The 26,790-nt window shown below is 39.1% G+C and overlaps 3 protein-coding genes across 6 annotated transcripts; 2 read left to right on the top strand and 1 right to left on the bottom strand.

Moving 5' to 3' along the window:
- Positions 1-465: 465 nt before the first annotated feature.
- Positions 466-12,850, top strand: ccz1 (CCZ1 homolog, vacuolar protein trafficking and biogenesis associated). Its single transcript, XM_026914485.3, has 17 exons — positions 466-646; positions 2,295-2,369; positions 2,487-2,583; positions 3,405-3,502; positions 3,663-3,756; positions 4,288-4,368; positions 4,544-4,591; positions 4,687-4,770; positions 5,474-5,649; positions 6,917-6,998; positions 7,981-8,042; positions 10,074-10,185; positions 10,419-10,452; positions 10,573-10,690; positions 11,796-11,954; positions 12,081-12,208; positions 12,355-12,850. Exons 2-17 carry the CDS (start codon positions 2,356-2,358, stop codon positions 12,408-12,410), a joined length of 1,443 nt encoding a protein of 480 aa, XP_026770286.1. The 5' UTR covers positions 466-646; positions 2,295-2,355; the 3' UTR covers positions 12,411-12,850.
- Positions 12,851-13,553: 703 nt separating this feature from the next.
- On the top strand, positions 13,554-20,697 carry dlgap5 (discs, large (Drosophila) homolog-associated protein 5). 3 transcript variants are annotated; one of them, XM_026915719.3, is made up of 20 exons: positions 13,554-13,703; positions 14,336-14,562; positions 14,645-14,823; positions 14,901-14,963; positions 15,075-15,105; positions 15,260-15,328; positions 15,436-15,528; positions 15,648-15,725; positions 15,809-15,849; positions 15,961-16,148; positions 16,282-16,569; positions 16,757-16,845; positions 16,955-17,115; positions 17,258-17,359; positions 18,182-18,431; positions 18,540-19,308; positions 19,810-19,858; positions 19,941-20,115; positions 20,225-20,271; positions 20,444-20,697. In XM_026915719.3, exons 2-20 carry the CDS (start codon positions 14,337-14,339, stop codon positions 20,546-20,548), a joined length of 3,003 nt encoding a protein of 1,000 aa, XP_026771520.3. In that variant the 5' UTR covers positions 13,554-13,703; position 14,336; the 3' UTR covers positions 20,549-20,697. The 3 variants fall into 3 exon arrangements, with proteins under 3 accessions (XP_026771520.3, XP_026771519.3, XP_026771521.3); XM_026915718.3 differs by having other exon boundaries at positions 15,072-15,105; XM_026915720.3 differs by lacking the exon at positions 20,225-20,271 and having other exon boundaries at positions 15,072-15,105.
- rsph10b (radial spoke head 10 homolog B) lies at positions 20,687-26,712 on the bottom strand. 2 transcript variants are annotated; one of them, XM_026915721.3, is made up of 19 exons: positions 26,481-26,712; positions 26,329-26,404; positions 26,151-26,219; positions 24,847-25,020; positions 24,670-24,755; positions 24,457-24,577; positions 24,170-24,346; positions 23,856-24,086; positions 23,471-23,660; positions 23,233-23,341; positions 23,060-23,139; positions 22,777-22,925; positions 22,598-22,705; positions 22,135-22,305; positions 21,893-21,964; positions 21,750-21,807; positions 21,539-21,658; positions 21,077-21,266; positions 20,687-20,932 (listed from the first exon to the last, which is right to left on the bottom strand). In XM_026915721.3, exons 1-19 carry the CDS (start codon positions 26,687-26,689, stop codon positions 20,725-20,727), a joined length of 2,598 nt encoding a protein of 865 aa, XP_026771522.3. In that variant the 5' UTR covers positions 26,690-26,712; the 3' UTR covers positions 20,687-20,724. The 2 variants fall into 2 exon arrangements, with proteins under 2 accessions (XP_026771522.3, XP_026771523.3); XM_026915722.3 differs by having other exon boundaries at positions 21,077-21,263.
- Between the last annotated feature and the right edge of the window lie 78 nt (positions 26,713-26,790).

The following is a 26,790-nucleotide window of genomic DNA, read 5'->3' as shown; positions in this document are numbered from 1 at the left end:
AAGCTGGAAGCACACAATTTTCTAGAATGTCTTGTACGCTGTAGCATTAAGATTTCACACCACTGGAACTAAGAGGCCCAAACTCATCCCAGCCTGACAATGCCCCTGTGCACAAAGCAAGGTCCATGAAGACATGGTTTGTCAAGGTTGGAGTGGAAGAACTCGAGTGACCTGCACAGAGCTCTGACCACTGAACACCTCTGGGATGAACTGAAACACAGGCTTTTGGCCATATAGTATACCTGAGCTCAGCTTGCCTTTTATGCAAGTAGATAAACAGGTTATTCTGAAACCACTAACTGTCTATATAAAACTTCTCTGTCAAACTCGTTTCTTATTAACAGAATAAATAGATAATCAACTTGAGCACAACACCTATGGAGCCAGCATTAGTGAGGTTTACTCGGAACTGTGTTTTCACTGCGCTTGATTTACCCGAGCGGTTACACACGGTGTGCTGTCAGAACCCGGAAGTGTGTTCGAGCGCGTCAGAGGTTTCCTTATACAGAATATCTCCTTGGAGGAGGGTCTCTGAGCACACGCACTGACCACTGTTCTCCCATGTTTATTTTTTACGCATTCGTAAAAGTAAACTTGGCTGTTTGTTATTTGTGTCGCAATGCTGTAAGAGATACGCATGTTGTTGGTAAGCACTTCATTAATGTACTCGAAGCGTAATGTGAAACCGTGTCACAGTGTTTAATGTCCTGTTGCTAGCAAGAACACCTAGCAAGCAACAGTGCTAATTTGGTTCATTCAGCTAATAATGCTGGTGGCTTGTTGGTGTTGTTTTTCTTTTATTAATGCGAATCGTAGTGGCTTATGCCTCATAGAGGATGTGTCCATTCAACCCGTGTTTTCTGTTAATGATTAGAACACCGTAGCAGTAGACTAGCCTTTAAACATCTAGGTACTTTGACAACATGCTCAGTACCAGCTTGATTAGTGTCACAGATTAATTTGCACAAACAGTCTGCAAATTCAAGAAATACAAGGACATTCCTTTGCTTTCATTTCTTCTTTATGTTCACTGGCTTGCATGGCATTAGCTACGTTGCGGAAGTCTTGGTCATCTACAGTTTCATTTACTATATACAATGCTTTGCAAAAGTACTCAACCCTTTATAAAAGTCATCAGATTTGTCTGGATTACAAAAACAGATTGTTCCAGTCAGTATTTACATTACAAACCAATATGCTTAAGCTAAATTTTTTAAAGTCATAATTCATTATTTGTTTTTTTAAAAAAAAAAAAGAACGGAAAATGCTGCTTGATGAGTATTCAGCTCCTTCAGACTAGTACTTGGCAGAACCACCTTTTGCTGCAGTAACAGCTGTTAATCTGTTAATCTGTGGTAAGTTCCTACCAGCTTTGAACACTGTTTGGGACTGATTTTCACCAACAGTGCCACAGATTCTCTGTGGGATTCAGACCTGGGATTCAAGACTTTAACTCGGCCACTGTAGAATATTCATCTTTTTGTTTTGAACACTCCTCCATTGTATTGGCCTTGTATTTGAGGCTGATGTCCTGCTGAAAGGTGAAGCACGAGCATGATGCTGCCACCACCATATTTCACTGTAGGGATAGTGTTAATTGAGATATGGCCTGTGTTAAGTTTGCACCACACATAGCGCTTTGAAACTTGCCCTCATACAGTATCTTCATCTTGGTCACATCACACACACACACACACACACACACAAAACACATCACGTTTACACACACATTTGCTGGGTGACTCTTGTGCTTCACATAGCTCTTCTTGAGGAATGGTTTCTTTCTAGCCATGGTCCCATACAGTCCTCAGTTGTGCAGACCTCTTGAGATGGTTGTCTGGTGCACCTTCACTCTCAGCCACTGTACTGTAACTCCTTCAGAGTGACTGTTGGCCTCACTGTGGCTTTCCTCACCAGTCTCTGTCTTGTATTTGCATGGAGTTTTGAGGGAGGCCCTTGTCAGGGTAGTGCTTGGGCACTGTGATGCTTACTGGGATGTCGAGTGTCTTTACAACCTATTCACACCTTTACACCATATAAGTTATGAATTTCTGCAACCTTCTCTTTAACCTCCTTAGTCTTCAATTTCACACCTTTCTTTCATTCCGGAATCTGGCGGGTTGAATACTAACAAATCTGATCAACTCCAGGGAGATTGAATACTTTTGCAAGACACTGTATGTAGGCTATATGACTATATGGTTATGTTTATGGTTAGTCACATATGAGCTATTGTATTCATCGCTGTTTAAAAGATAATGTTCTTGTCCTTCTGCCAAATGTTGGTTCTGCAGATTAAAGGCATGCCCATCAGGCTGCTTCAAGGGAGGACGAACAAACTTCAGACACACACAAATGCTGATGATCAGGTGCTGACTGAGTAAAATATCCACCTGATATCCAACAGTTTGTATTGTCTAGTTAATTTCTCTCAGATGTTATGCCCCATCTCTTATGGCTTTTTCTTGCTATTTCTGTTATGTCAGTCCAAGAATGGCTTCTGGAATGCAGGAAAAACAGTATAGCCCATCACTGCTTAGTTTTTTCATCTATAACCCCAAGTTTGGACCACGTGAAGGGGAGGTAAGTTTCAGCAATCTGACAAGAATCCAAGTTCTTATCATTTACCCATGCTGTGATATTTCAAAATCATTTGCCGAGTTTTACATGTGTTAATGGATGAATAGGATTGGACACTGCAGTCGGACTGGAATATCTGACATTTGAAACTTTCCAGGAGGTGAAAAAGGAAGTGAAAACAAATTTGTCAATTAAGGAATTTTTTTTGACTGATCATAAGACAGGTCGCATAAAACTGGGTGATCTTTTTATATGATGGGAAGTTCACAGGATATTTTTTTTTTTGTAAATGAAATTTTATTAACCAATCAGGTCACAGTTTTTAATAAAACAACATGTAATTAAAATTTTTATTGTCACACTTGGCATATTACAGATGTCATAACATTTAAACTTAGAGTCACAATAAGAAGGACTTTTTCAGATAGTGTGCATGATTTCAAAACAGTATAATGGGGCCATACAAATAAAGACAGACCAGAAGTCAAGAGACCCAGAAGTTTGCAGTTTTAAAAATGAGAATATATGGTGACTCACATAGTGGCCAAAATGTGACTGTTGCAGTGATTGTAATTCTACACTGTTTCCTACACTCATTTAGCTGATAGACCAGTCTCACTGCTGTCACTGCTGTACTGAGAATCTGGTCAGTGATTGTCCACTGGTGGTCCCTTTCCATTGCTGTATAAAGGATTTTAATTTAGCAGGGTTTCATTAATGCTAACTTTTTTTGCTTGTGTAATCTAAGGGGCTATTGTTTTCATATTGAAAAATATATAATTATGATGCTTTTTTTAATGTTTCCACTGTGTTCTATCCTGCAGGAGGAGAAAAAGATCTTATTTTATCATCCTTGTGACGTAGAGAAAAATGAAAAGATTCGCAACGTTGGACTCTGTGAGGCCATTGTTCAGTTTACTAGGTATGCGCCCATGATGTGTATGTTTGTGTGTGTATGCATATATAATAATTCAACATGATAATATCAGTTAATGGCAGAATTAGCTTTAGTTTATTCTGTGTTTGTGTAATCATGAATTCAAAATAGTCGCTATATTTCACTGATCTTTTGACATTTGCAGGACCTTCTGTCCCACAAAGCCAGCAAAATCACTTCACACTCAGAAAAACAGACAATTCTTCCATGAGCCTGAAGAGAATTTCTGGATGGTCATGGTATTATATGTTTAAGGCTTTTTAAAATGCTGATGTTTTGATGTACTTTGCTATAGAGTGGTGTCATCTGTAATATTTTGTAAAACACTTGAACAGTGATTATTTTGTATTCTGAGTAAAGGGCTTAATTTATCAAGCTGATTATGGACATATTTATTCATAAATAGTTAACAAGGGCATTTAGACAAGAAGCATAATATTTATAAAAATCCAGTTCGATCAGAAAAACGTTTGTATCCTACTCGTGCTCCTGAGTTTGTGTAAATTTATTTATTGGGAGAATCACGAATGTGAACCTCAATGAATAGGCTTGAGATATGTATTTATATATGTATTACACTGTCAAATTTAAATAGCTTTTTTTAATAGCCTGCACAAATTTAATAGCATTTTGTGAAATTCAGTCAATTCATATTAATGACTTCAGCCCAAAAGCAGCACCATGCATCCTTTTGTTGTTTGGGCTGCCTCTTGTATTAATATGTAACTGTATTGGTGTCTTATTTTCTCTCTGGTATTTTGTCTTTTGAGGTCGTACGGAACCCAATGGTAGAAAAACCCAACAAAGATGGAAAACCACCTACTATAGAATACCAAGAAGAGGAAATTCTGGTTTGTATTTTTTTTTTTTTTTGTGCTAAATTTGGTTTATTATAATGCATCTGTGTTAGGCCAGTACAAATACTCATCGCTTGTGAGCCAGTGACATGGAGCCTGTACTTTTTTTAATGCATATAATGTCAGTGGTACCAAGACTGATGACAGTGTTTTTTCTCCTGCATTCTAGGACTCTGTTTATGGTGCAGTATTACAGCAGTGCTACAGCATGTATAAGGTAAATTGCATTTTCCATTCTGCTGAACCCCTTGATTTGTTGAGTGCATTTGCTTATTCAGTGCTACATGTTCGTGGCCTCGTCTCTGTTTCCAGCTTTTCAATGGCACTTTCATCAGGACGTTTGAAGCTGGTGGAGTGGAGCTACTTACCCAAAAGCTTGAAAAGTTCTTCTACAGGGTAAGATAAACTATTGATAAGGAAAGTGATCTTCATCAGCTAAAACACTGAGTGAGTTTAATGTGAGTAGTGTGCATATATTCCACATGGCAGCAATTAGAATATGAGATCATGGATACCAGACAAACCCCAATTACCAATCACGGATGATTAAAAATTAAATGTACACCTCCTAAAAGGAATATGATTATAATCTATCATTAGTTTTAATTTTCTTTAGTTATTTGTCTCCATCTAGCAAGAAACTCAGCTGTGCAAATTAGTGTTGTTTGTCTGATGAGTTGTTTCATTTAAATTGCACTGCTGAAGGACTCATGCTTACTCACCTGTCTGAATAATTGAGCTGTGGTCAGGGGAAACCCTTCTCATCACCTCCGTTCAAACCCGAGCCTTGGCCTAGTGCCCTCTGTGAAGCTGTAATCTGGTCCCAGGGTGAAATGGCACTGACTGCTGTGCAAAAGCAGTTCAGCATCTTACTATATATCACTGTCAAATTACATGACGTCAGCCTCAGATAGGAAGACTCGCTGGCATCAGCACTTGTGGCTGCAATGATTTTTCTAGTTTTTTCTTGACACAGAAATGGTCCATTGCACTATGTCTGAATTGTAAAAAAAAAAAATCACAATGAGAAGAGTTTTCCTAAACCGCCATGTTTTAGCTCTTATACATTGTGTGTGTATTTGTCTGTGCTTTACTGTAGTACATACAGACGCTGCACCTCCAGTCATGTGACCTGCTGGATGTGTTTGGAGGAATCAGCTTCTTCCCCTTGGACAAAATGACATACCTGAAGATCCAGTCTTTTGTCAACAGAGTGGAGGAAAGCTTGAGTTTGGTCAAATACACAGCCTTTCTCTACAATGACCAGCTCATCTGGTAAAGTTCAGCACTGCTTATGTACTAAGTCATAATTTACTGATAGTTAGTTAGCACTCCTGAGCACCAGCACTGATTCGAAACTTTATCATTAGATGTGGCTCTGTCTGTTATTCTTACAAGTATACTGCTCTGCTTTCTGATCATTTTAATGGAAACTTGCATCTTGCTACACTTCTGTCAGTCTCAGCGCTTTTAACAGCTCTATGCTTAGATTGTGTTCAGCTTTAGTCACAGTCACTTTGGATAAAAGTGTCTTTCAAATGTACCTATAAAATAATTATTGCATAATATTGCAAATATTGCCCATTAAATATTGAACTATCTGAGAAAGCTACTTTAACCTACTTAGTTTTCAATGTTCTAATAATGTTCTAATATTGACCAAATAATTTTGATCTATAAGGTTGAGATATAAGAAGTTGCATATAAGAAGCTTTACATTAAGGATCCCTTGATGTAACTGACAATATTTTAGCACAGTAAAATATCATAACAAATCAACAAAGTAACTAACATTTGTATTAATTGATTTGTTATGATGAACTAATAATCAGAATCAGAATCACCTTTATTGTCAAGTACCGTGGGTTTACGTGTACAAGGAATTATTTGGTGTACTGGTGCATAGTAATAACAATAAAATACAAGAAATTATAAAAAATTATATATATATATATATATATATATATATATATATATATATATATATATAATTAGTCAATCAACAAGTCAAATTAAGTCCACGTTAGCCCACATGAAAATGTTTGTGGCTGTAAACTGCAAAATTCAGAATTGGATCCTGAAAAGCAAGTTCCAGTAATTACACCTGGAGATCAGAGTTCAGTGAGTTATCAACATTTTGGAACTCGCTGCAGTTTTTGCTCATTTATTTTTTAGGTGCAGGTGTATTTGGTTACTGTTTAAACAAACATCAGATAATGCAAGTGTTAACTTACGTTGTAACTTTGTTAACGTTACTTGTGTTTTATTAATGCTGAAGTCCATGGTTTATTATTGTTAATTAACTCAGTAAACAATGTCAGTTAAGGGAACCTTAGTGCAACACATTACCAAGATGTCTATATACAGTGAAAAGGATAAGCCCTTCCCTGAACTTTGCCTGTGAGTATGTTCCTCGTATGTGCAACATACCTGGCAGATCAGACAGATTCTCCTTCTAGCAAGCCTTGAAAGTATATAAAGCATACTATATCAAATTTACCAAGCCACATGGTCATGCAGGTGGTTTGTTTTTATTTTGCAGGAGTGGGCTGGAGCAGGATGACATGCGCATTCTTTACAAATACTTGACAACATCACTGTTTCCAAGGCACACCGAACCTGAGGTGTGGTCATTTTCACTGTTTAGTGCATTATTTACATACTCACTGAGCACTTTATTAGGATCACTGTACTGATGCTGGGTAGGGCCTCCCTTTGCTCTGAATACAGCCTCAATTTACCACATCCCAAAGGTGTTCAGTTGGATTCAGATCCAGTGGCTGGGAAGGCCACTGAAGAACACTGAAGTTATTGTCATGCTCATGATATGTCATTTGGGATGACTTTTGCTTTGTGACATGGTGCATTATCATGCTATAATTAACCATTAGAAGATGGGTAAATTGTGGCTATGAAGGGATGCACATGGTTAGCAACAATATTCAAATAGGCTGTGGCATTCAAAAGATGATTGTTTGGTATTAACAGGCCCAAAGTGTGCCAAGAAAACATTCCCCACACCATTACACCAATCTTTTGAATCTTTTTCTGTTGTAGCTCATCCGCCTCAAGGTTCGACATGTTGTGCATTCTGAGATGCTTTTCTGCTGACCACAATTGTACAGAGTTGTTATTTGAGTTACTGTAGCCTTTCTGTCAGCTCGAACCAGTCTGGCCATTCTCCGTTGACCTCTCTCTCATCAACAAGGTGTTTCGGTTTGCAAAACTGTTGCTTGGTGGATGTTTTTCTTTATTGCATCATTCTGAGTAAACTCTAGAGAAAATCCCAGGAGATCAGCAGTTATAGAAATACTCAAACTAGCCCAACAACAACAATCATGCCATGGTCAAAATCACTGAGATCACATTTTATTCCCATTCTGACGGTTGATATGAACAAAAGCTGCTGGTCCGTATCTGCATTTTATGCATTTCACTGCTGCCACATGATTGGCTGATTAGATAATTGCATGAATGAGTATGTGGACAGGTGTTCCTAATAAAGTGCTCAGTGAGTGTATATTGAATTTACATAGAACTGCATAGCAGTCTGTGTAGAGCATGAATTAATTTGCTGTGTGTGTGTGTGTGCGCGCGCTGTGGCAGCTCGCAGGCAGGGACTCGCCTCTGAGACCGGAGGTGACAGGGAATCTGTTGCACTATGGCAGGTAAGTACAGCACCATCTCCTCTTGATTTGCACCACATTTCCGATCCTCTGTTGGTGTTAGACTCAGGTGTCCGGGGTGCTTGGCTCAGTTAGCAAAGCCCGACTCTGATAGATTGCCTCTGATCACATAGCTCAAAGAGAAATTGAAGTGCTTTGATGGCCCGGAGCAAAACCCTGTTCCATCCGAGTCTTTACCGGATGGTGGATTATAGGTCAGTGAGTGTACCAGCGTGGTGTGTGTTGCAGTTTATTGGCAGTAGTCTTAGCTCTGCAGAGTAGTTTTATGCACTGAGTGGAGCTGATAGTGTTGGCTCTCGTCAGCCAGGCTGATTAGATTAGCCACTGAGCCTCCTGTAGCAGGAATGCCTACACAAACATTATGTTTATGTGATCAGGGCAGAGAACTGTGCCAGGGCTCTTAATCAAAGGTCACATGGACTCTAGTCATCAGCCACTTCCACACTAGTAATCAGCTGATCATTTCCTCTACACAGCCATTGCCTGGACTTGAGGTAACCTCAGGTTAGTAGTGTCAAGTTTCAGTTGTTCAGTATTGTACTGGTGGTGAGATTCAATTCAGTTCAAATCAGTTCAATTTTATTTATATAGTGCTTTTAACAACGTAACAATTGTCACACATCAGCTTAACAGAAATCTGATATAAATTTTCAATTGAAATTAATTTTAAACTGAACTATTATTAATCCATTATTGCTATGTATTGTTTGTGTAAGTAAGTATATTTGTATACACTTTTGCTCTGGTTCATATATGGTAGTTATGACAATCGAACAATTTCTTTAAGAACTCAATCCTATTGTTGGCAGAAATCGTTGTTTCTACTTGGATAATCGCTGGGAGCACATCATCATGTACACCCGCTGCAGAAATGCCACTCTAGTCTCAGTCAGAGGTTTTTGTTAATGAGTGAAGATCCTCCTTTATGTCCTGTATGCCGAAGTCCAATATCTTTGAGGCATATTTTAATGGACTATGACGGTTTCAACTCCTCTAAGACTCTGTTGTTAAACAATTGATTCATATGAAAAGATTTTTAATGAAGTGAGGTCAGATTTAGTTTTAGATTTTTTTATCGAAGATAAACATGTATTTGTTATAATTTAACATGACATGGCTTTTAATTATAAACAAATAAACAAACAAACAATTTCTTTAAGCACTGTTTTAATCGGTTATCAATGCAGGTGAACATGGGTCAGTGATTTTTAATTCAGAACAGCTACACATTCCCAATGTCCGTTAATAAAATATCCATTTAGAGAAAAGAAATCCAGTCTCTGTGGTGCCGCGGGCTCTGTAAACAGGAGAATAAACAAACGACGTTGACCGAAAAGGACCAACCAGTTCAGACAAGCAACTGTCTCTACTCTCAGTCATGTTGCCTGTTAATGCAGAAAGCTTTCTTGTTTGCACGAGCGATCAGATGTTCCAGAATAGTGTATTTTGGGGGTGTGGCTTTGCAGAAAATTTTAAAGAGAGTGACTATTTTGAGCATCAACACAATTCTGCCAGAATCCCCTGTATTATATACCTGTAATGTCACTATACTCAAGTTGTGATTTACTGGTAATGAGGAGTTCAATGACACAACTGTCTGAATAACATCCTTGAGTGCACTGTTAAAAACAGGGTTAATAGGATGTCAAGCCATTTATAGATAGAATTTAAGTTCCATGAAGTCGCTTTCTTTGGTTGTATTCTTAATAAGTAGCGTCTCTAGCATGATTTGTCTTCACGCTAGCACCAGTACTGTGCAAAGGCGTGCTTTACTTGAATGCATCACTGCAGTATGTATGTACAACTTTCTGTCTGAATACTATTTAATGTAAAATGTCTGCAACTCTTGGAATTACGGCAGAAAGATTTTTAAAACGTTATTTTACTATTAATGTGTTCAATATAATATCTGTAAAATGTTTCTGTTAAACTCTGTAGCTTGGTAACTCTGAGCTTTAATAGCTTGGGTATTTATTTCACTTGTCCTTTTGTGTTTGTCTTTTATTAATCTAGATTTTTAACTGGACCAGCCAACCTAAAAGATCCCGATACAAAGTTCAGGTTTCCGAGAATATTTGTGAACACAGACAACAGTTACGAGGAGCTACATTTGATAGTTTACAAGGTGAGAGTATCAGCCATGTTTAATTTTGTTAGGTGACCATCCATCAAGAAAAATGTTCTTGTATAAATCCCATTTAAAGTTTGTGACAAGGGTGAGGGCACATAAGTAAAATCATCGAGAAACATGTCAGAGAGATTGTAGTATATTAGATTATGACAACATGTTTAAGTAATGTGGTGCTTTCACATGAATCCCAATTGAAAACATATAAATATCCATCATCTCCCTTGCAGGCTATGAGTGCTGCTGTGTGCTTCATGATAAATGGTGAGTTTCCTGTGTTTTTGCATTTACGCCTTGTAGTTATATTAGTTGAAAGTAAATGTAGTCCTTCAGCTAAGTGGAAAACTAGCCTAATATGTCTGATGTGATTAACATTTTTTCCAGCATCAGTGGAACTGACGCGAGAGTTTTGTGAGCAGCTGGATGCACTGGTCGGTCCTCAGCTCACGCTGCTAGCCTCAGATATTTGTGAACAGTACAACATCAACAGGCGGATATCAGGGTCAGTACTAATCTGAAAAGTGCAGTTTAATGATCATTTGCCTTTTCTCTTTCTTTGCTTGAATAAATCTGAGCTTTTGACATAATTTGTACCAGAGCATTGTTGAATTCTCGAATTTGATTAGTCAGAAGTTTTTAATTAATTTTCTATAACAGGACAGCTCAGTAGTGCAGGCTAAGAGGCAAAGCACAGGTTTATATTAAAGAGTTCGTTCTAACGTGCTATCAATCCTGTAGTAGCAATTTACAAAGGGAATTATAGAGTGAGCACTCTACATAATCTAAGTCTAATAATAAACAGATAACAAGGCAAAAAATCTTAGCATTGTTATAGTGAAGCGTTCTGTAAGGAGACATTTAACATTTATTTATAAGTCTCCAGCATCAGCACTTTAACAGTCAGTAAGTTTTCAGAAAGACGGGAAAGGCTTCAGGACAGAAGGAACATTTTTTTCTGATTTCACAGTAACCAGATGCATTTTTTAATCTTATTAACTTCAAGAGAAAGTGAGGGAACGACTGTTTATAGCTGCTATAATGTAAGAGACTTGTTTCAGGGATGTTCTACAACATTAAATGTAATTATAAGCTGATAAAAAGTATGATGTCCATTAATTAATTAAAAATGTAATCACTGGTAAAAAATTGCTGTGGTATAAGAGGAATTAAAAACACATGCTGTTATAAGAAAACAATCCACTTTTGGGGTTGTAGGTCCGTTTTCACATCGCACCACCCCATTGTTGATCATTGTCCTGTAATGGCATGCCCCCAAGTGTTTTATTCCCTACTTAACAAGTGAGGTTATCATGCTATCTTTCCAGGATTCACCTTAATCCTCTGAGCAGATCTTTTTCCTTACTACATTAACCTGATGAATGAACGGTGTTTTAACACTAGTTACTGGACATCATCATTTATTGCGTATCCGATAAGCTGATTTTCTCTCATGTCACCTCAGCCAAGCACATACTACAGTTTTGTTTTATAATTAAATATGAACAACTGCCATGGTACAACTCACCACTAAGTATGGATATTAGGGCTTTTGTATATATTTGAATGTCAGTTTGTAAAGCATGTGTGTTTTGTGTTTGCATGACTAGGCCTGAAAAGGAGCCCCAGTTTAAGTTCATCTACTTCAACCACATGAACTTGGCTGAGAAGAGCACCATCCACATGCGCAAAACAGCTAGCGTATCTCTCACCTCTGTCCACCCTGACCTCATGAAGATCCTTGGAGACATCAACAGCGATTTTGCACGGTAGCTACCATCTCAGGACTGTGCCTTGATTAATCTAACAAATCAGATGCTAATTGTTTATTTGATTCATCAGATAATTTGTCAGAATTACCTTTTTTATATTTTTTCCTCCCTCATATCTTTAAGGGTTGATGCAGATGAGGAGATCATTGTAAAAGCGATGACTGACTACTGGGTAGTGGGCAAGAAATCAGATCAGCGAGAGCTGTATGTCATTTTGAACCAGAAGAATGCAAATTTAATTGAAGTGAATGGTATGTCCCTGTGCACTCACAAATTCTAAGTAAATGTAGTTTGAGTAATTGGTTATCAGCTATAATGTTTCATTGTTGTGCTATTTGGTTTAATTTGGTTGACAGACTGTTTGAAACTCATCACTGTTTCTCTTTTTGCATTACAGAAGAGGTGAAGAGGCTTTGTGCAACGCAGTTCAATAACATTTTCTTCTTGGATTGAGGACAGTAAAAAAGAGAGAGAGAGAGAGAGAGAGAGAGGGATATGGCTTCACTACAAACTGTCAGCTGTTCACGTTTTAATGACAGCATCAGTGTAATGCAATAATTGCATTGTAAAAATGAATTTTCATATTATGCAATTTTTAAAAGATTTTTATTTAATCTATACAAAAAAGACTACATTCTTGTAATTAATTAGACAATTTAAATCAAAATTTTACTGTGTGTATATATATAATATTGACGTTGCCTCTTTTGTTCCATTCCTTTTGTTTCTGCTTTCTTTGACAGAATAGTCACAGAGTAATTAAACTGTGCATTAACTGAATAAGACTGTATTTATGTCATTTAAACTGTCCTTCATGCTGTTACATTATCTTCATTATAGTTTGTTAATGTTTTCCACTTTTTTCAATTGACATTAAATTTTAATTCACTCCAGTAGTTGTTGTATTTCATGTCTTTACCCCTGCTCAGTGCACGTTTCTAAGATGTGTTGGATATATGATTGCTTATAATTACACCTAGTTTATGCTTTATAATGTGTGTAGAATGGAGAAGGATAAAATAAAAATGTGTAAAAATAAAATTAGAGAAGTGCGTGTACATAGGGTTTTACGGTAAAAAAAAAAAAAAAAAAAAACCTGTAGCTTCTCTGGTTTAGTTAAGTTTTACACACTTCCTAAATCATTAATGTGGGTAATATTTTTTCCTAGAATAGCTCGTTTGTTTTTGCATAACTTGGTCAAATGGAAGTAATCATTTTTTAATGTAAATATACAAAACAATGAATATCTCAGTTCTATAATTCACAATAACTAGATAAAACATGATTTCACTGACATTTTTGAAAACATGCAAGAAATATTTATTCTACGGTACCGTGCTGTAATATGTGATGATATATCTACAATGCTGATGCAGATTTAAAAAAAAATTGAATGAGTTGACAAAATAAACGGTATATTCTTGCAAAGTACACTTTTAATATTTCACCTTGTACACATGAGAAATTAATTCGGAAATCTCGCGTCAGTGGCTCACAGCATCGACCAAGGGCTTTGTAGGTGCGCTCGCGCAGAGGAAACGACCAATCAGCTCCGACTTCCGGGTTTCCATCAGCAAATCAGAAGGAGAGTGTCGAATTTTCAAAACCTACCCGCCATCTTGTCTATGTTTTAACTGAAGTGCTCGAGGAAGAGGACGTCGTTTATTTACTTCGTATTTGATGCGTTTTTATTAGGCTAGTTGCCAACGAACAGGCAGTTTTAACATAAACAGCTACAAATTACAGGTAAGAAAAGACATAGCCAAGTTCCAAAGATACGCTTACAAGTAACGTTCACGTCAGTGTGAGAGAGGAAGACTGAGTGAGCTGGGAAAAATATCACACTAAACAACTGCTTTGGTTAGCACGCTAATAATAACTAGATAGCCTTAATGGTGGCACCACTACAGTGTTTATATAAACTGTGTTTATTATTCTCTATAATCAGCTAATGAGAAAGCTAACAAGCTAACCTTAACTGACTTGGAGTGGAGCTGTTAGGCATTATCAATACTAGGAAAAGATTTTGACCTGTTATGCAATTATAAATATACAGCTGACATATTACAGTAAGAAGAAAATGATTATTTGGGTTTGTTCCTAGACTATTTTGTGCATTAAGCTCGCATTCATTCCTGTCCTAGTTTTAAATCTTTTTCATATATTCATATTTTGTGTTTTTACCTCTTTTTTGCATGTGTTGTCACCCCTAAGACATAATAAGCACCCTATGAAGTGCATGTACTTGAGATTAGTCACAATTGTTTCTTGATTTTAAACATTACTAACAGTGGTATGCAGTGGTAGTTATGAAGCACCCTTTTCATCCTTTAAATGCAGAAAGATTACTGAATTGTATTAATATCCGTCCTGTGCAGGATGGATTCTCGCTTTGCACATCTTTACAAGCGAGACAGCAGTGTCTCCATGATAAGAGTGAAAATGTCCAGGCGACGCTCCCAAACACAAAAAGAGAACAGGGAAAAGATGCAAAACCTCCGCAGAAACCTGGACAAACTTCCAGAGCTGGAGGTCTCTTTGGATGTCTCCACTCTTGAGAAGTCAGTTCTTCCTTCCCAAGAGACAGGACGCAAAGCTAAAGCAGGTAAAAATAAGACACATTTCCCCTCCAACCAATCATTTTTCATAGTATGTGGTACAGCAAATAACACTATGTTTTTGACTAGATAACAGTGCTGCAGAGGAGAGGAAAAAGATGCTGGCCCGCTTTAAAGAGAACAAGGCGCTGCAGAAGGAGAAAGAAAGGCGAGAAAAGGAAAAGAAAGGCACCTTTAAGGTTGGCCTCTACCGCCCACAGCCCCTGGGCTACTTGCCCTTGAATCCTGTTGTACCGAGCACAAAAATGGTGAGCTTAATTTAATTTGCATGCACATTTGGACCTTACAACTGTAGTGTTCAGTGACTCGAGTGCTCTTGTTTCAGACCACAGAATCTGTGCAGTCCACCAGAGTGACCCGTTCTATGAAACAGCATCTACAGCCAAAGGTACATCAGTCTTCAGCATTTTCCACTAATTCTTATATTTTGAAATGTTACATGTTACATGTGCATGTGAAAGTGCATTTATGGCAGCTTTTTCTGTTTGTCACACAGCAGCCAGCTGAAAAACAGACTGCACCAAAGAAGGGTATGAGGCATTTTTCCTGACATTTGTTTGGGCTTTTGCTTTTTTTTTTGTCTCTGGAATATTTGTATTCATTTCCTCAATGTTCATTTGAAAGCACAGTATTGCAGTGACCTGTCACAGTAAATCAGGTTTCTTTTTTTTTTTTGGTCATCAGCTGAGCCACCCAGCACCAGAGCTAACAAGTCGTCAGTGCCAGCGACTGTCAGAGGCAGAACTGCTGCAGGTAAACTGCTGACACGTTGTCCACATGGTCCCTCATGGGTCTCAAAGCTGATTCATTCTTCTTTGTTAGATAGAGTTTGGATTTAAGTCCTCTTGTCTTTCTGATAGTTGAACCAGTTGTCAGAGCTCCAACTACTCGATCAGCTGCTAAAGCTGTGACAGCAGCTCTAACCACCAAATCTGTGGCTAAACCTGCTGCAGGTACTTTTGAATTCTTTCATTTATCTGATTTTCTCAGAATGCCTTGGTCTCCACTGCTTTGCGCATAAATTCTGTCATTTTTCTTTATTTTCTTTTGTTTGGTGTTCACTTATTGCTAGATCTCAGACCTCCCAAAACAAAATCTGCTAATAGGCAACCTGCAGCACCCTCTTCAGGTAGAGGAAAAAACATGCAGGGTAAGGGCAATACACAATATATAATTTCCAAGACATTTTCTGGGCATTTTATATATCCAAGCTAAATTTCACTTTTCCAACAGGACATATAGAGTCTGTGGCAGATGAAAAGAAGGAAACTAAGGTAAATAAACCTGCAGAGTTTTACAACTTGGCCTTATATAATAATTATATATATATATTAGTTTTTATAGCTCAGACTAGTATAAGTCTGTTTTGGTAAATGTTTCACCAGGTTGCTGATGTGGTGGTCGCTGCTGTGAATCCCTCCCCTCCTAAAGAGGAAAAGATGGTGGAAGAAGCTAATGTGACTCCAGTTTCATTTGCTCCCCAAGGATTTGTGTTCCAGCCCCCTTCTGGTCTGAGAACATTCCAGCCTACACCCCTTTCTCCTCGCTCAGCTGATGCCTTCCTCTCACCCAGGTACTTCATTCAAGTGCCAGTGAAGTGCCCCCGAGAGTGGATATCTTAATATGGATATCTTTTAAGCTACAATTTAATGGTTTATCTTGTTTGCATTTTGGAGTGCACACATTTTTGGTCTTGCTTTCTGCAGCTTCTCAGTTGAACCCCGGATGGAGTCTGCAAGCCCAATTTCTCCACCATCTGACTCTTCCTCTGCTCCTCCTCTTTCCTCACCTCCACCCTGCATGTCTGAACCTTGTCCTGCCTCTGCTTCTAAGTCTGCTCCTAAGTCTGCTCCTTCTCCCCTACCCCCTGCTTCATCTGCCTCTCCTTCCCTACCTCCTGCCTCTGTTCCTCTTCCACCTCCTCCTTTGCCTCCTGCCTGTCCTTCTCCTTCCTCTGCACCATCAGAACCTCAGCATGACGTGCCCTATTTCAGGTAAGAGCAGTTGCCTTTGTATTGTGTGTGTGTGTAATTTTTATATATATATATATATATATATATATATATATATATATATATATATATATATATATATATATATATATATATATATATATATATATATATATATATTTCTGAGTATGTGGTATCTGCTGTACATGTGCTTGTATGTGTTGTATAGGGCTGTAATGGCTAGCGAGACAGAAAGGTTGACTGGGTTGTCTGAATTTTGGGAATTGCGATTTGATGATTCCTCCATACCGGAAGAGAGTGAGTCAGCAGTTACATATTTATTTTTTTCTAAAAGAACATTGAAATTCAGTCACCTGGCAAATGCGGTCTTGAAGTTCATGTGTTCTCCTGTTCTCTGTGTCTCCAGTGCGGGACCGAATGCGCACAGCTGTTGGCCAAGCCAGGCTGCTGATGAAGGAGCGCTTCGGCCAGTTCAGCGGCCTGGTGGATGACTGTGAATTTGGCCGAGGGGAGAAGATCACGACCTGCACAGACTTGCAGGGGTTCTGGGACATGGTGTACTTTCAGGTGATTATTTGAGACGTCATTACTGAAATTCTTCTAACATATACTGAATAAGAAGGTAAATGTCATTGCCTTAGAATGTGTTTTCTACTATATAAAAGACTCAGTAATCATTGAGCTCTGTTCACCTTGCCTCTTGTGTTAGGTGGAAGATGTTGATAAGAAGTTTAATGCATTGAAAGAAGCTGAAGCCAGGGCATGGCAAGAGGAGATCAAACCTGTCACCAGGCAGAAAAAAGTGATCAAGGTATATAGACGATCTTTAACATACTTCCTGTGTGTTCAAATCGAAATTTTGTTTCTTTGTTTAATGATTATTCCAGTCATTTGGAAAACTGTCATGATACTAAGGTTGTATGGATTCACCAGTTTGAACTGTTGCCACCATCACGGTATTAACAATGTGGCTGTACTGCTGCAAAGCTGTGCTGCTTTTTTTTAAAAATCATAATTGTTTAGAAATTTATTTTAATTAAATGTTTGCAAATAAATATTCAAACTAAACAACACTGTGATATTATCTTCCCTTTCTGTGCCTGCCATTCACAGTGAAAGGTGCATGTCCTTCCCCCTCCTCAGAGCAAACCTCCCTTTTTCTAATATAATCAATTGTTTATACAATCCTAAATTATATTACCTCACACTGAAACAGATGAGAAGTGTGCACAGGGTCATTTTTTTTTGGGGTTTTTTTTTTTTTTTTTTTTTCCACACCCCACTTCTGAAGAAATTGAGACTAATCTTGCTTTCTCCTGCAGTTACTTTTGTACCTGTCTGCAATATTTGTAATGAGTTTAGTTGGTTCTATTTCCCTAAGTATAAACAAATAAGTAATGTAAATCACATTGAACCTGACCAGGATTAAAAGTACTGAAGATGAATGAATTGATGAGTCTAATTCACACAAGACCCAATAAACATGTCGCTAAAATAATACTCTTGTGTTTGTTTGTATGTTATTAAATTGATGCCAGCTAAATTTCATATGTTGGACTGTATCACATGATTCTGAGCAGATGAGTGGGAGATGTGTTACTAATTCCTGTGTTCCCTGTGCATGATCTTGCAGAAGCCCCCTGCTGCAGGAGGAAAGACTGGAGCAGGTGTGGGAGCCAGCGCAGCTGCAAAGAGTCGTCTGGCTGCAGTGAAAGCTGCCATGAAGGCCAAGCAGGCTGCAGCAGCTAAAGCAGCTGAGGCTTCAGACAGAGCTCAAGATGACTCGGCTCCTGCTTCAGATGCCCTGGCTAACACGCTGACAGCCCAGACAGTAGTTTTTCATGGAGGCTTCTTCCAGGTGGAGAGTCCCGTCAAAGTAGTTGGTACGAGTTCACTACAGCCTTGATAATTATCTCTGAACACATTGTGATGTTTTGTGACGGTGTTTGACTGTGTCAGCTGTGTAAAGGTATGAATACAATTATCCCCAGGTGTTGTAAGAAGATCATCTCGGTTGAGTGCGGCTCTCTTTACCCAGGGTTCCCCACACGGGTCTAAATTCAGCACACCAGGCAGGCAGCAGAGAGCCACTGCAGTCGCGCATCCATCTCCTCTTCCATGTGCACCTCCTACTGCATCCCCTCCCACTTCTCCTGCTGCAGTAGCTCGCACCACTGCATCTCCTCTCTGTACTCCTAAAAAGGATGCTGATCCCCTTCCCTGCTCCCCCAAACCCCTTCACATCAGCCCTGAGCAGCACAGGTCTGCCCCCTGTGTGTCACCTAATGGAGTCTCTCACACACATCTCAGCCAGCCTGATCATAACACAAGTCTCAACAATACCCAGTCAGATCTCATGCTTACACCAGTAGATGATCAGATGAACCAGTCAGCAGAGATCAAGCCACACAGTTCTCCTTGCCAGTTAGAGGAAGAACTGCCACATCATCTTCCTGCGCATTCAGGCAGCAGTACAGAGCCTGAGGGAAGTGCTCAAGAGTCTGCCATGACAGCATTGTCCCAGGAGCAAACTGAAGAGACTGTGTTTGATGAAGTGGACATGTTCCACTCAGACAGCCAAGCTCACGCTATGAGTTTCACCCACTCGCCTTCAGCATGCAAGACAACTCCACGAGCAGAGACTGCGGAGAACTGTGTCTCGATCCCTTCCTCCCCCTGTATGATGTCCACCACACCACAGCAAGTCCAAGTCATCTCTCCAGCACCATCAGACGAAACTGACACGTGTGTCGATGAAAGGTAAACACCACTAATGAATTCCAGTTGTAAATTTGTGAAAAAAGGCTAACTAAGAGTTCTGCTTAAGAAATATAAATTCACAATTTAAAGCTTAATTTGAACTGTGAACTACTCGGGAATTCAGGTTTAGAAAGACATGAATCTGGTGCATATGTATCAGTTCATTTTGATTTTGCACACCTACTAATTTACACTGCGGTTACTTCATGGATTCTTCTTCAGATTAGTGTTCATCAAATTTGTGTATTATGTGCTTTCATTAATTTTCTTACTGTATTTGTAGGTAAGATTTATGTCATACTATAAATTTTGAGATTTTTCCCAAATAGGATGGCATCTTAATTTTGGCTTTCTTAGGAAGATGTGCAAGAAAACCAGATCGACCTGTCAAATATAGGTCTCTAGACTGGACCACTGGTTTTCCTACAAGCAAAATGTAATTAGGTGCAGGTTTTTATACATCATTTTTATACAGAATGATTTTTTTTTTTCTCTTTACAGATCTCCTATCAGTGCAGACTGTAAAGCGACTGAAAATCAAGACAGTGAGGTAATCATAAGACATCATCTAGTAATGCTTATGGGGAAATTTCTACTAATTGATTATAATGTACATATTATTATTATTTTAGAGTATTACCGGCTTGGACTTTGAGCGATACCTGCAACCCACAGCCCGATGCAGCTTATCTCCTGTGAATAGTATGGCAGTGGACAGGTTCTCACTTGGCCTAGAAGATGCTGAAATGGAGAGCCCTCAGGCCCAGGCAGAGGAGCCTGTTCAGGATGCACTGATGACTCCTACAGGTACTCTAGGTGTTCATATTACTGGTGTTTTCACCTTGGTGTTTCATGGAGGTGGATTTAAGCATGTGGCCCTCACCACTCACTCTCTTTTTCACACTTTTTAATTCAGCTTTCCCCAGAATGGCACCACTGGTGGTCACTCCCTGGACTGAGGAGGTGGATTTGACTCTTCCTTGAATTTCTATTGCACTTTCTCACATATAACAGCACTATAAAAATAGCTCTGATACTCTTTAATTTTATCAGCATTTAAGCTTTAAGCAAATTTATATCACAGTAGTTGTGGTGTTACAAGGTCACATGTCTCACAGACATTGATATGTTTCAGATGATTGCCAACCCGCTGCTGTTCACCCCAGAGCAGAAGGAGAGAGTGAGACAGTCGGTGTGTGAGCGTGACCTCATGATGTTTACACCGCCTGCCAATATTTAATTTGAGCAGAGATGTGGACATTGTGTGTGTGGTTTATTTACTTTTTACTTTTTTACTTTTCACAGTAAGATTTATGTTAAATGTACTTAGATGACCAAATTTATATATATCTTTCTGCATTTATAAAATTCTGATCAATTAAAATAAGCTTTTTTTTTTTTTGGAAAACCTTGGTGTCATTTTCTCTTTTTCTTCTTCTTGTTGGTGGGTGATTGCTTCAAATCCACAGAGTTGGAGGAGGTCACTGGGGTTGTGAGAGCTGCAGGTGAATTGTTCTGGTCATCTAAGACATGGCTTCTCTCTTCCTCTTCCTCCATTATTTCTTTGAAGCTCTCCTCTTTTTCTTTGGAGCTCTCCTCTTCTGCCCTCCGTTGCTCTCTTAGTCTAAAACCAACATGTCTGATCAATAACGTGTATTTGTTTTTATTACCACCATCCCTTGAGCAGGAGTTACTGAAATAATTTGCATTATAATGAAATGAGACTTGTCAAAATGAGATGTAATTAGGAAGTCTAAAGATAAAGTACTTAGCATTCGCCTTGGCCTTTTCTAGAGTGATTCTGTGTTCTGTGGTTTGTCTTTGGTGTTCCTTTTGCATCTCCTTTTTCCACACCAAGGTGTGTTCATATGCTGGGAAGAATATGTGTGTAAAAAACTGGTGAATACGGTTGATCCAGTTCTCCAGCTGTTCTTCTGGTCGCCCGTCTTCAGCTACTTCTAGCCAATAATACACAAACCACAGTAAGAGGCAGGTGGTGATGGAGACTAGTGCTGCACAGTAGCATGTATTCCTCTAGTGGAGATGCTTTAGGATGGGTGAACTTTAAACTGCTCAGTTCATCTAGCTTTAGACTGAACCCAGTGTTGGTTGGTGCTCAATATAAGCACAAACATTACTGGCCTGATTGAGTCATTAAGAATCTAATCTATGCACATAATATATGCAGGTCTGGTAAGCGCTGTAGAGAAACTTATAAATTAGCTGGTACCTGTGTTTGTACATGGTGGCTTGGTCCCATGTGTGTCTAAAACACTGCTTGTAGTTTGTTTGTTCAATTCCATCTCAGGTGTTTTTGTAACAGCCAGCTTAGATAGGTCAATTCCCTGATCTAGTACGTAATAAAAAGCCAGAGAAACACATACATAGTCTAATGTTGTTTACAACCCAAAACTATTATTCATATGTGCATCTGATAGTACCTTTATATTGTATTTCTTCAGTTAGGGATGACTGTGTTGTTGCCTTGGATTTAAATTCCTAGAAGGAGAAACGTGTTTAGGAGTTTTTTTCTGTAAACAGAGGAATTTAAAGAAATTGTATAACTTAATAAAGCAGAAGAAACCTCAAGTGATTTTACGCTGGTGGCAGCCGATGAACTGATGGTGCTTGAGGACAGCACTGTTGACTCATATTGCTGGAGACCAAAAATAATGAAACATGTCCAATTGGGTACATCTCATTTAGGTTAATCACACTCTCTCAGTATTAGCTCTAAGACAGCGCTGTGAACATTCATATTCCACATTTCTGAACTGAAATGTCAATCATGAAATGTGAAATCATTTCCTGGACATTTTCACTAACCTGAGGAGAAGCCAACTGGCTCAGAATAGGGCTGTTTTTCATCTGATCTCTTGAGGAAGTCTCAACAGGATAACCCAACTCACACTGTCTGTGTTGTGCAGTTCTGAATCCATCTGTGTTCTTCACTTCAGCACAACCCAGCAGAGCCTCAAAGAACTCCAGAAAAGTGATCTGCAATGCAGTTCTTATATTCAACAATATCCCATCCCAAAACTTTTAATTATTATCTTGAGTTATTTCCTCTTTCATTTGAAATTTTTTCCCAAACCAGTCAGTGACTCCAGACAGTCCACATTTTACTCCCACCCAGTTCCTGGTTAATGTACCTGATATTCATTGCTCCGGATTGATTGGTTTTAGCATGCTGGGAGCAAAAATGTTCTGTCTGGGGTCTTCAAGGACTGGGTTGCATTATTACTCACGGCAGTTATCTTTGAAATGTGATGTTAACAGTGAACCCAACCTCCAAATCCAGGTTACTGTGAGTAGAACTGTAGATTGCAGGATTTTCCAGTGAAAGGATCTCCAGTAATCTTCTTGTGGTTAGTGTATGGTCAAAGAGACCAAGAACCTGTACATAAACAATTGCCAATTTGTTAAATTATGTTTTATTTAAAATTGTCTCTAGTGATAAGTCCTTACCTTAAACATCCAGATGAAGTGCCTGGCAGTCATGATGTTGTCAGAGATGGCAGCTGAGGTGACTTTAGGGACAGTCTGATATATCTCCCAGCATCTGTCTGTATAGTTCTTGCCAATCACAGCACGAAGAGGGTGGCAGTAAAGAGGTCCTGTGTTATATATTATACATCATGTGGGTTTTTAACTGATTACATTTCGATGAGATTCAATGAAAATTAAATAAGTTAGGTGATAGTGAAAACCATATTGTACTTATGGCCCTATATAATGAATATCCAATTACCTTTTACATTCTTAGCATTGGGAATGATGTTCTGCCTCATGAGCTTGGAAAAGCACTCTGCAAGTACATAGCTAGAGGACCTGAACCATTAAAAAAATATGTAAGATTTTATCCTGAAACCTTCACACTGTTAGCAGTGATCAACTCCATACTTAGGAAAAAGCAACACTTACTCAAAGTCTCTGTGGTAAATATGGTATGCTGCAATGACAACACAACTAATCCACTTTCTCAGCAACATTGTACTAAAGGGTGAATGAACCTCCCCTGGAGAGATATCCTCTATATGAAGATGAATAGAAAAATGTCATCAGTTTATCTAGAAAAGAGGTTTTTGATGTTATACATCATTCTACCAAAAGAAATCGAACATGTGAAAACATGCAGCAAGTTTTACAGAAATGTATTTACTGTTAATAAGGTGGTCCAACTGTGCCAGTGTTAATCCATGCTGGTGGACACTGCAGTCCTTAAGAAAGCGCCAGAACTGTAGGTGACTGAGCAGGAAAGTGTTGTCTGGAGAGTTCTCATGTCCAAGGCTGCTGTACAGACTGTATATTGGCCTCAGCAATGCAATATGTCTCATAATGGCAAATTCCACCTGAACACACGAACACACTGAACATCATCACAGTAGGTACAACACTGCATCCTGTCAAGGCTACTGGGAATTAAGTAAGTAACAGTAAGACCTTTACTAGATAATGCACCAGATTTGCACACTGAATGTCAATAAGCCTGTGTTTCCGAACCCTGAACCATGATAAAATGATTTAACAGTCCGGGCCACACTGACCTGTCTGAGCTCCTGCCTTCTTTGCGCTTCAGGAATTCGGTTTAATAGAGTCTCTATGTTCAAAGCCATGTCAGGCCCAAGTAGTGAAGCACTATTGCCTGATTCTTCAGCTCTACTAGGTAAGCCACCTAGTGCACATAATGAAATAGTGGAGGATGCTGGGAATTCCGCCATACGGTCATCGATAAACTCCCCTTCATATAAACGGCCATTTTTGAAAATAAATTTTCCCTGTAACAAAACATTTCCAGTAATGCCATGGAAGAAAACAATGTGCCTACTTTTTAGGACATAGAAAGCTCAAAATAACTTACCTGACCGTGTTTTTTGTTATCCTTCCAACATCCGGAATAAACTGCTCCACTTGCATAGAAGAACGTTCCTTGACCATGACGCAGGCCTTGAGCAAATTCTCCTTCATACTCATTCCTGAGGGGATACTGAGATCCAGAAACTCGCCGCACAAACCACGTGTGTATCCCGTATCCATGCTGCAGAGAATATGTAGATCTATTTACCACGTAGAGATGGCAATGAGGACTACAGTGTGCTTGGAATACAGTGAATTGCCTAAGACTAGAGACCAGAGAGACTGACAGACCTGAACACCATTTAGCCACTGCCCGCTATATTGCTGACCCAAATGAATCCATTTCATAGTTCCTTCCCCATGTCTCACGCTGTTCTTCCACTGGCCTTCATATGTGTCTCCTGATGGATAGCTAGTGTGAAAGAGAAGTGCATCAATAATGTTCATGTGTTAGTGGAGTGTGAGCACTGAATGAAATTCGGAATTGTGGGAGTCAGCACATACCAGCGCATACCCCAGCCTTCTCTTTGGTTGTTTTCCCAATCACCCTTGTACCATGATGTCGCCTCTTGATTGTAATACATTGTCCCCTATGACAATCAAGTTATGCATTAAATTAAGAAAAGTACATTTATTCAAAAATCCATGAAGTCAAACTCACTAGACTATATTCTTTCCTACCTTGCCATGTCTTTGGCCTTTGTGCCATTGTCCTCTGTATACAGTGCAGGTTTTGGCAGATTTGTAAGTTCCTGTGCCATGGCAGATGCCATTGCATACCTCTCCCTCATAGGTGCTACAGTCTAACCACGTGTATGTCCCATGTCCCATAGGAGCATTTGATTCAAAGTCCCCCTATTAAATGCAATGATTGTTAGAAAGTTAGAGTTGTACTATTACTGTAGAGTTTAGCTCTAACACTCCTGACTCCTGAGGTTAAACTGGAATTAGGAGGTGGGGAGTCCTACTTCTTTCAAGAGTGTGGAAACAATGTGGAAACTGTACTGTTATTATTATATGGGGTCTAAAAATTGATATCATGTGATTAAAAATTTTAAACGTTTTCATATATTTGCCTTTGTCCTAAGAGACTAATTTAACTAACCTCCATTGGGTGGCCAGTTTATTTAAAATCAAAATGTCTTCTGACTCTTCTCCAGGATGAGACGGTAAAGCCAGCAAAAGGAACAAATTTTACTTTAATGATTAATTATATATACACAAACGTTAACAAGTGCCTTGAGAGAAGCAATGGCTTTGACAGTTTTAAAGCAGTGTGATACTGTTTTACATTATTCATTGATCTTCAGTAATTGCTTTATCCTAGGCAGGGTCATGGCAGATCCGGAGCCTGGGAACACCGGGAACCTGGGAATCTCAGGAACACTGGGCATGAAGTGGGAACACACCCTGAACTATTATTATTATTACTATTCTCACCATTTTATCATACTATGCCTTACATTTCCATCACAATCTTTTCAAGGTATCATTGCCATCTCGCAGCTCCAGGGTCCCTGGATTAATGCTGAGCTCGGGTTATAGTCTGCGTGGTGTTTCTGTGCATGTTTTCTCTGTGTCTGTGCGGGTTTCCTCCCACCTCCCAAAAACATTCCAGGAGGTGGAACAGCGACACTAAATTGCCCGTACGTATGAATGAGGGTGCGAATGTGTGTGCGCATGGTGCTCTGCAGGTGTATTCCCACCTTGCACCCAATATTCCCAGGAATAGGTTCCAGATCCACTGGGACTCTGACCAAAATAAAGCACATTACTGAGGATGAATGAACGAATGAATGAATGAATGAATGAATGTCTTAACCAAATCAGGTGTAAAACTGCATTAAGATCAGAATTAAATTCTGCAGGCAGGTTTATCCAGTAGCAGAATTTATCCTCATAAATAACACAATTTGAATATGAACTGACTTGTACACAATGATGTTTGTATTCTTTGTTCAGAAATCAACCAAAAGTCTACACACCTCATACTTTAAACCATCTGCCCATGTGTATTCTCCATGACCATGCATAAAGCCATCTACAAAGTTTCCCTGGGGAGTAAGTATTGCAAAATCACTCAATTTGATTATGTTTCTTACTTCATTATAAGAGCTGCTCTGAATTATTTACAATTATTATTAATAATTATAATTTCACCACCTTGTATACATGTCCACCCCTAAAGTAGGCCACTCCTTCCCCGTGGAACAACTCTCCTGACCTGCCGCCTTCATATCTGAAAGACACTCGGGTCAGTTTTTCTGTTTTTAACTTCCACTTAGAGAGTAGTTTGCTCCTGTTTAGTACCTAACCTGTGAATAATTATGTCTGAGAGGACATGGACAGCTGGAAGCTCAGGCTCGGTTGTGTTTTCTGCTGTAGCTAATGCTAACTCCGCACGCGCTTCTTGCTCAGCTGGCGCGTCTGAAGCCACACTCGAGGCGGAGTAACTCTCCTCTTCATTAAGCGATAATTCTAATGTCATTCTGTCTGACTTTTCCTTCTGGTCTCCTTCCGCCATTACAGACAGCTAGAAAGCCGAACACACTCGTCGGATAGTGCGCTGCTTCTTGAACCAGCTTGTTAGGGTAGTCTGTGTACAGCAACAGGTTGCTAGGTGAC

The sequence above is a fragment of the Pangasianodon hypophthalmus genome, chromosome 12, assembly GCF_027358585.1.
Source record: "Pangasianodon hypophthalmus isolate fPanHyp1 chromosome 12, fPanHyp1.pri, whole genome shotgun sequence".
NCBI lineage: Eukaryota > Metazoa > Chordata > Actinopteri > Siluriformes > Pangasiidae > Pangasianodon > Pangasianodon hypophthalmus.
This window is presented reverse-complemented; position numbering and strand designations above follow the sequence as displayed.

Bases quoted from the DNA above. Each gene is read 5' to 3' on its own strand.
- ccz1 (XM_026914485.3), top strand. The intron at 10,186-10,418 runs GTGAGAGTATCA...TCTCCCTTGCAG, and splicing joins TACATTTGATAGTTTACAAG to GCTATGAGTGCTGCTGTGTG. The intron at 12,209-12,354 runs GTATGTCCCTGT...TTTGCATTACAG, and splicing joins AAATTTAATTGAAGTGAATG to AAGAGGTGAAGAGGCTTTGT.
- dlgap5 (XM_026915718.3), top strand. From the start codon at position 14,337: ATGGATTCTCGCTTTGCACATCTTTACAAGCGAGACAGCAGTGTCTCC. The intron at 15,726-15,808 runs GTAAGGGCAATA...CTTTTCCAACAG, and splicing joins TAGAGGAAAAAACATGCAGG to GACATATAGAGTCTGTGGCA. The intron at 20,272-20,443 runs GTGGATTTGACT...GATATGTTTCAG, and splicing joins TCACTCCCTGGACTGAGGAG to ATGATTGCCAACCCGCTGCT.
- rsph10b (XM_026915721.3), bottom strand. From the start codon at position 26,689: ATGGCGGAAGGAGACCAGAAGGAAAAGTCAGACAGAATGACATTAGAA. The intron at 24,347-24,456 runs GTCTGTCAGTCT...TATTCTCTGCAG, and splicing joins AGTGGCTAAATGGTGTTCAG to CATGGATACGGGATACACAC. The intron at 22,706-22,776 runs GTAAGGACTTAT...GTTTATGTACAG, and splicing joins ACTTCATCTGGATGTTTAAG to GTTCTTGGTCTCTTTGACCA.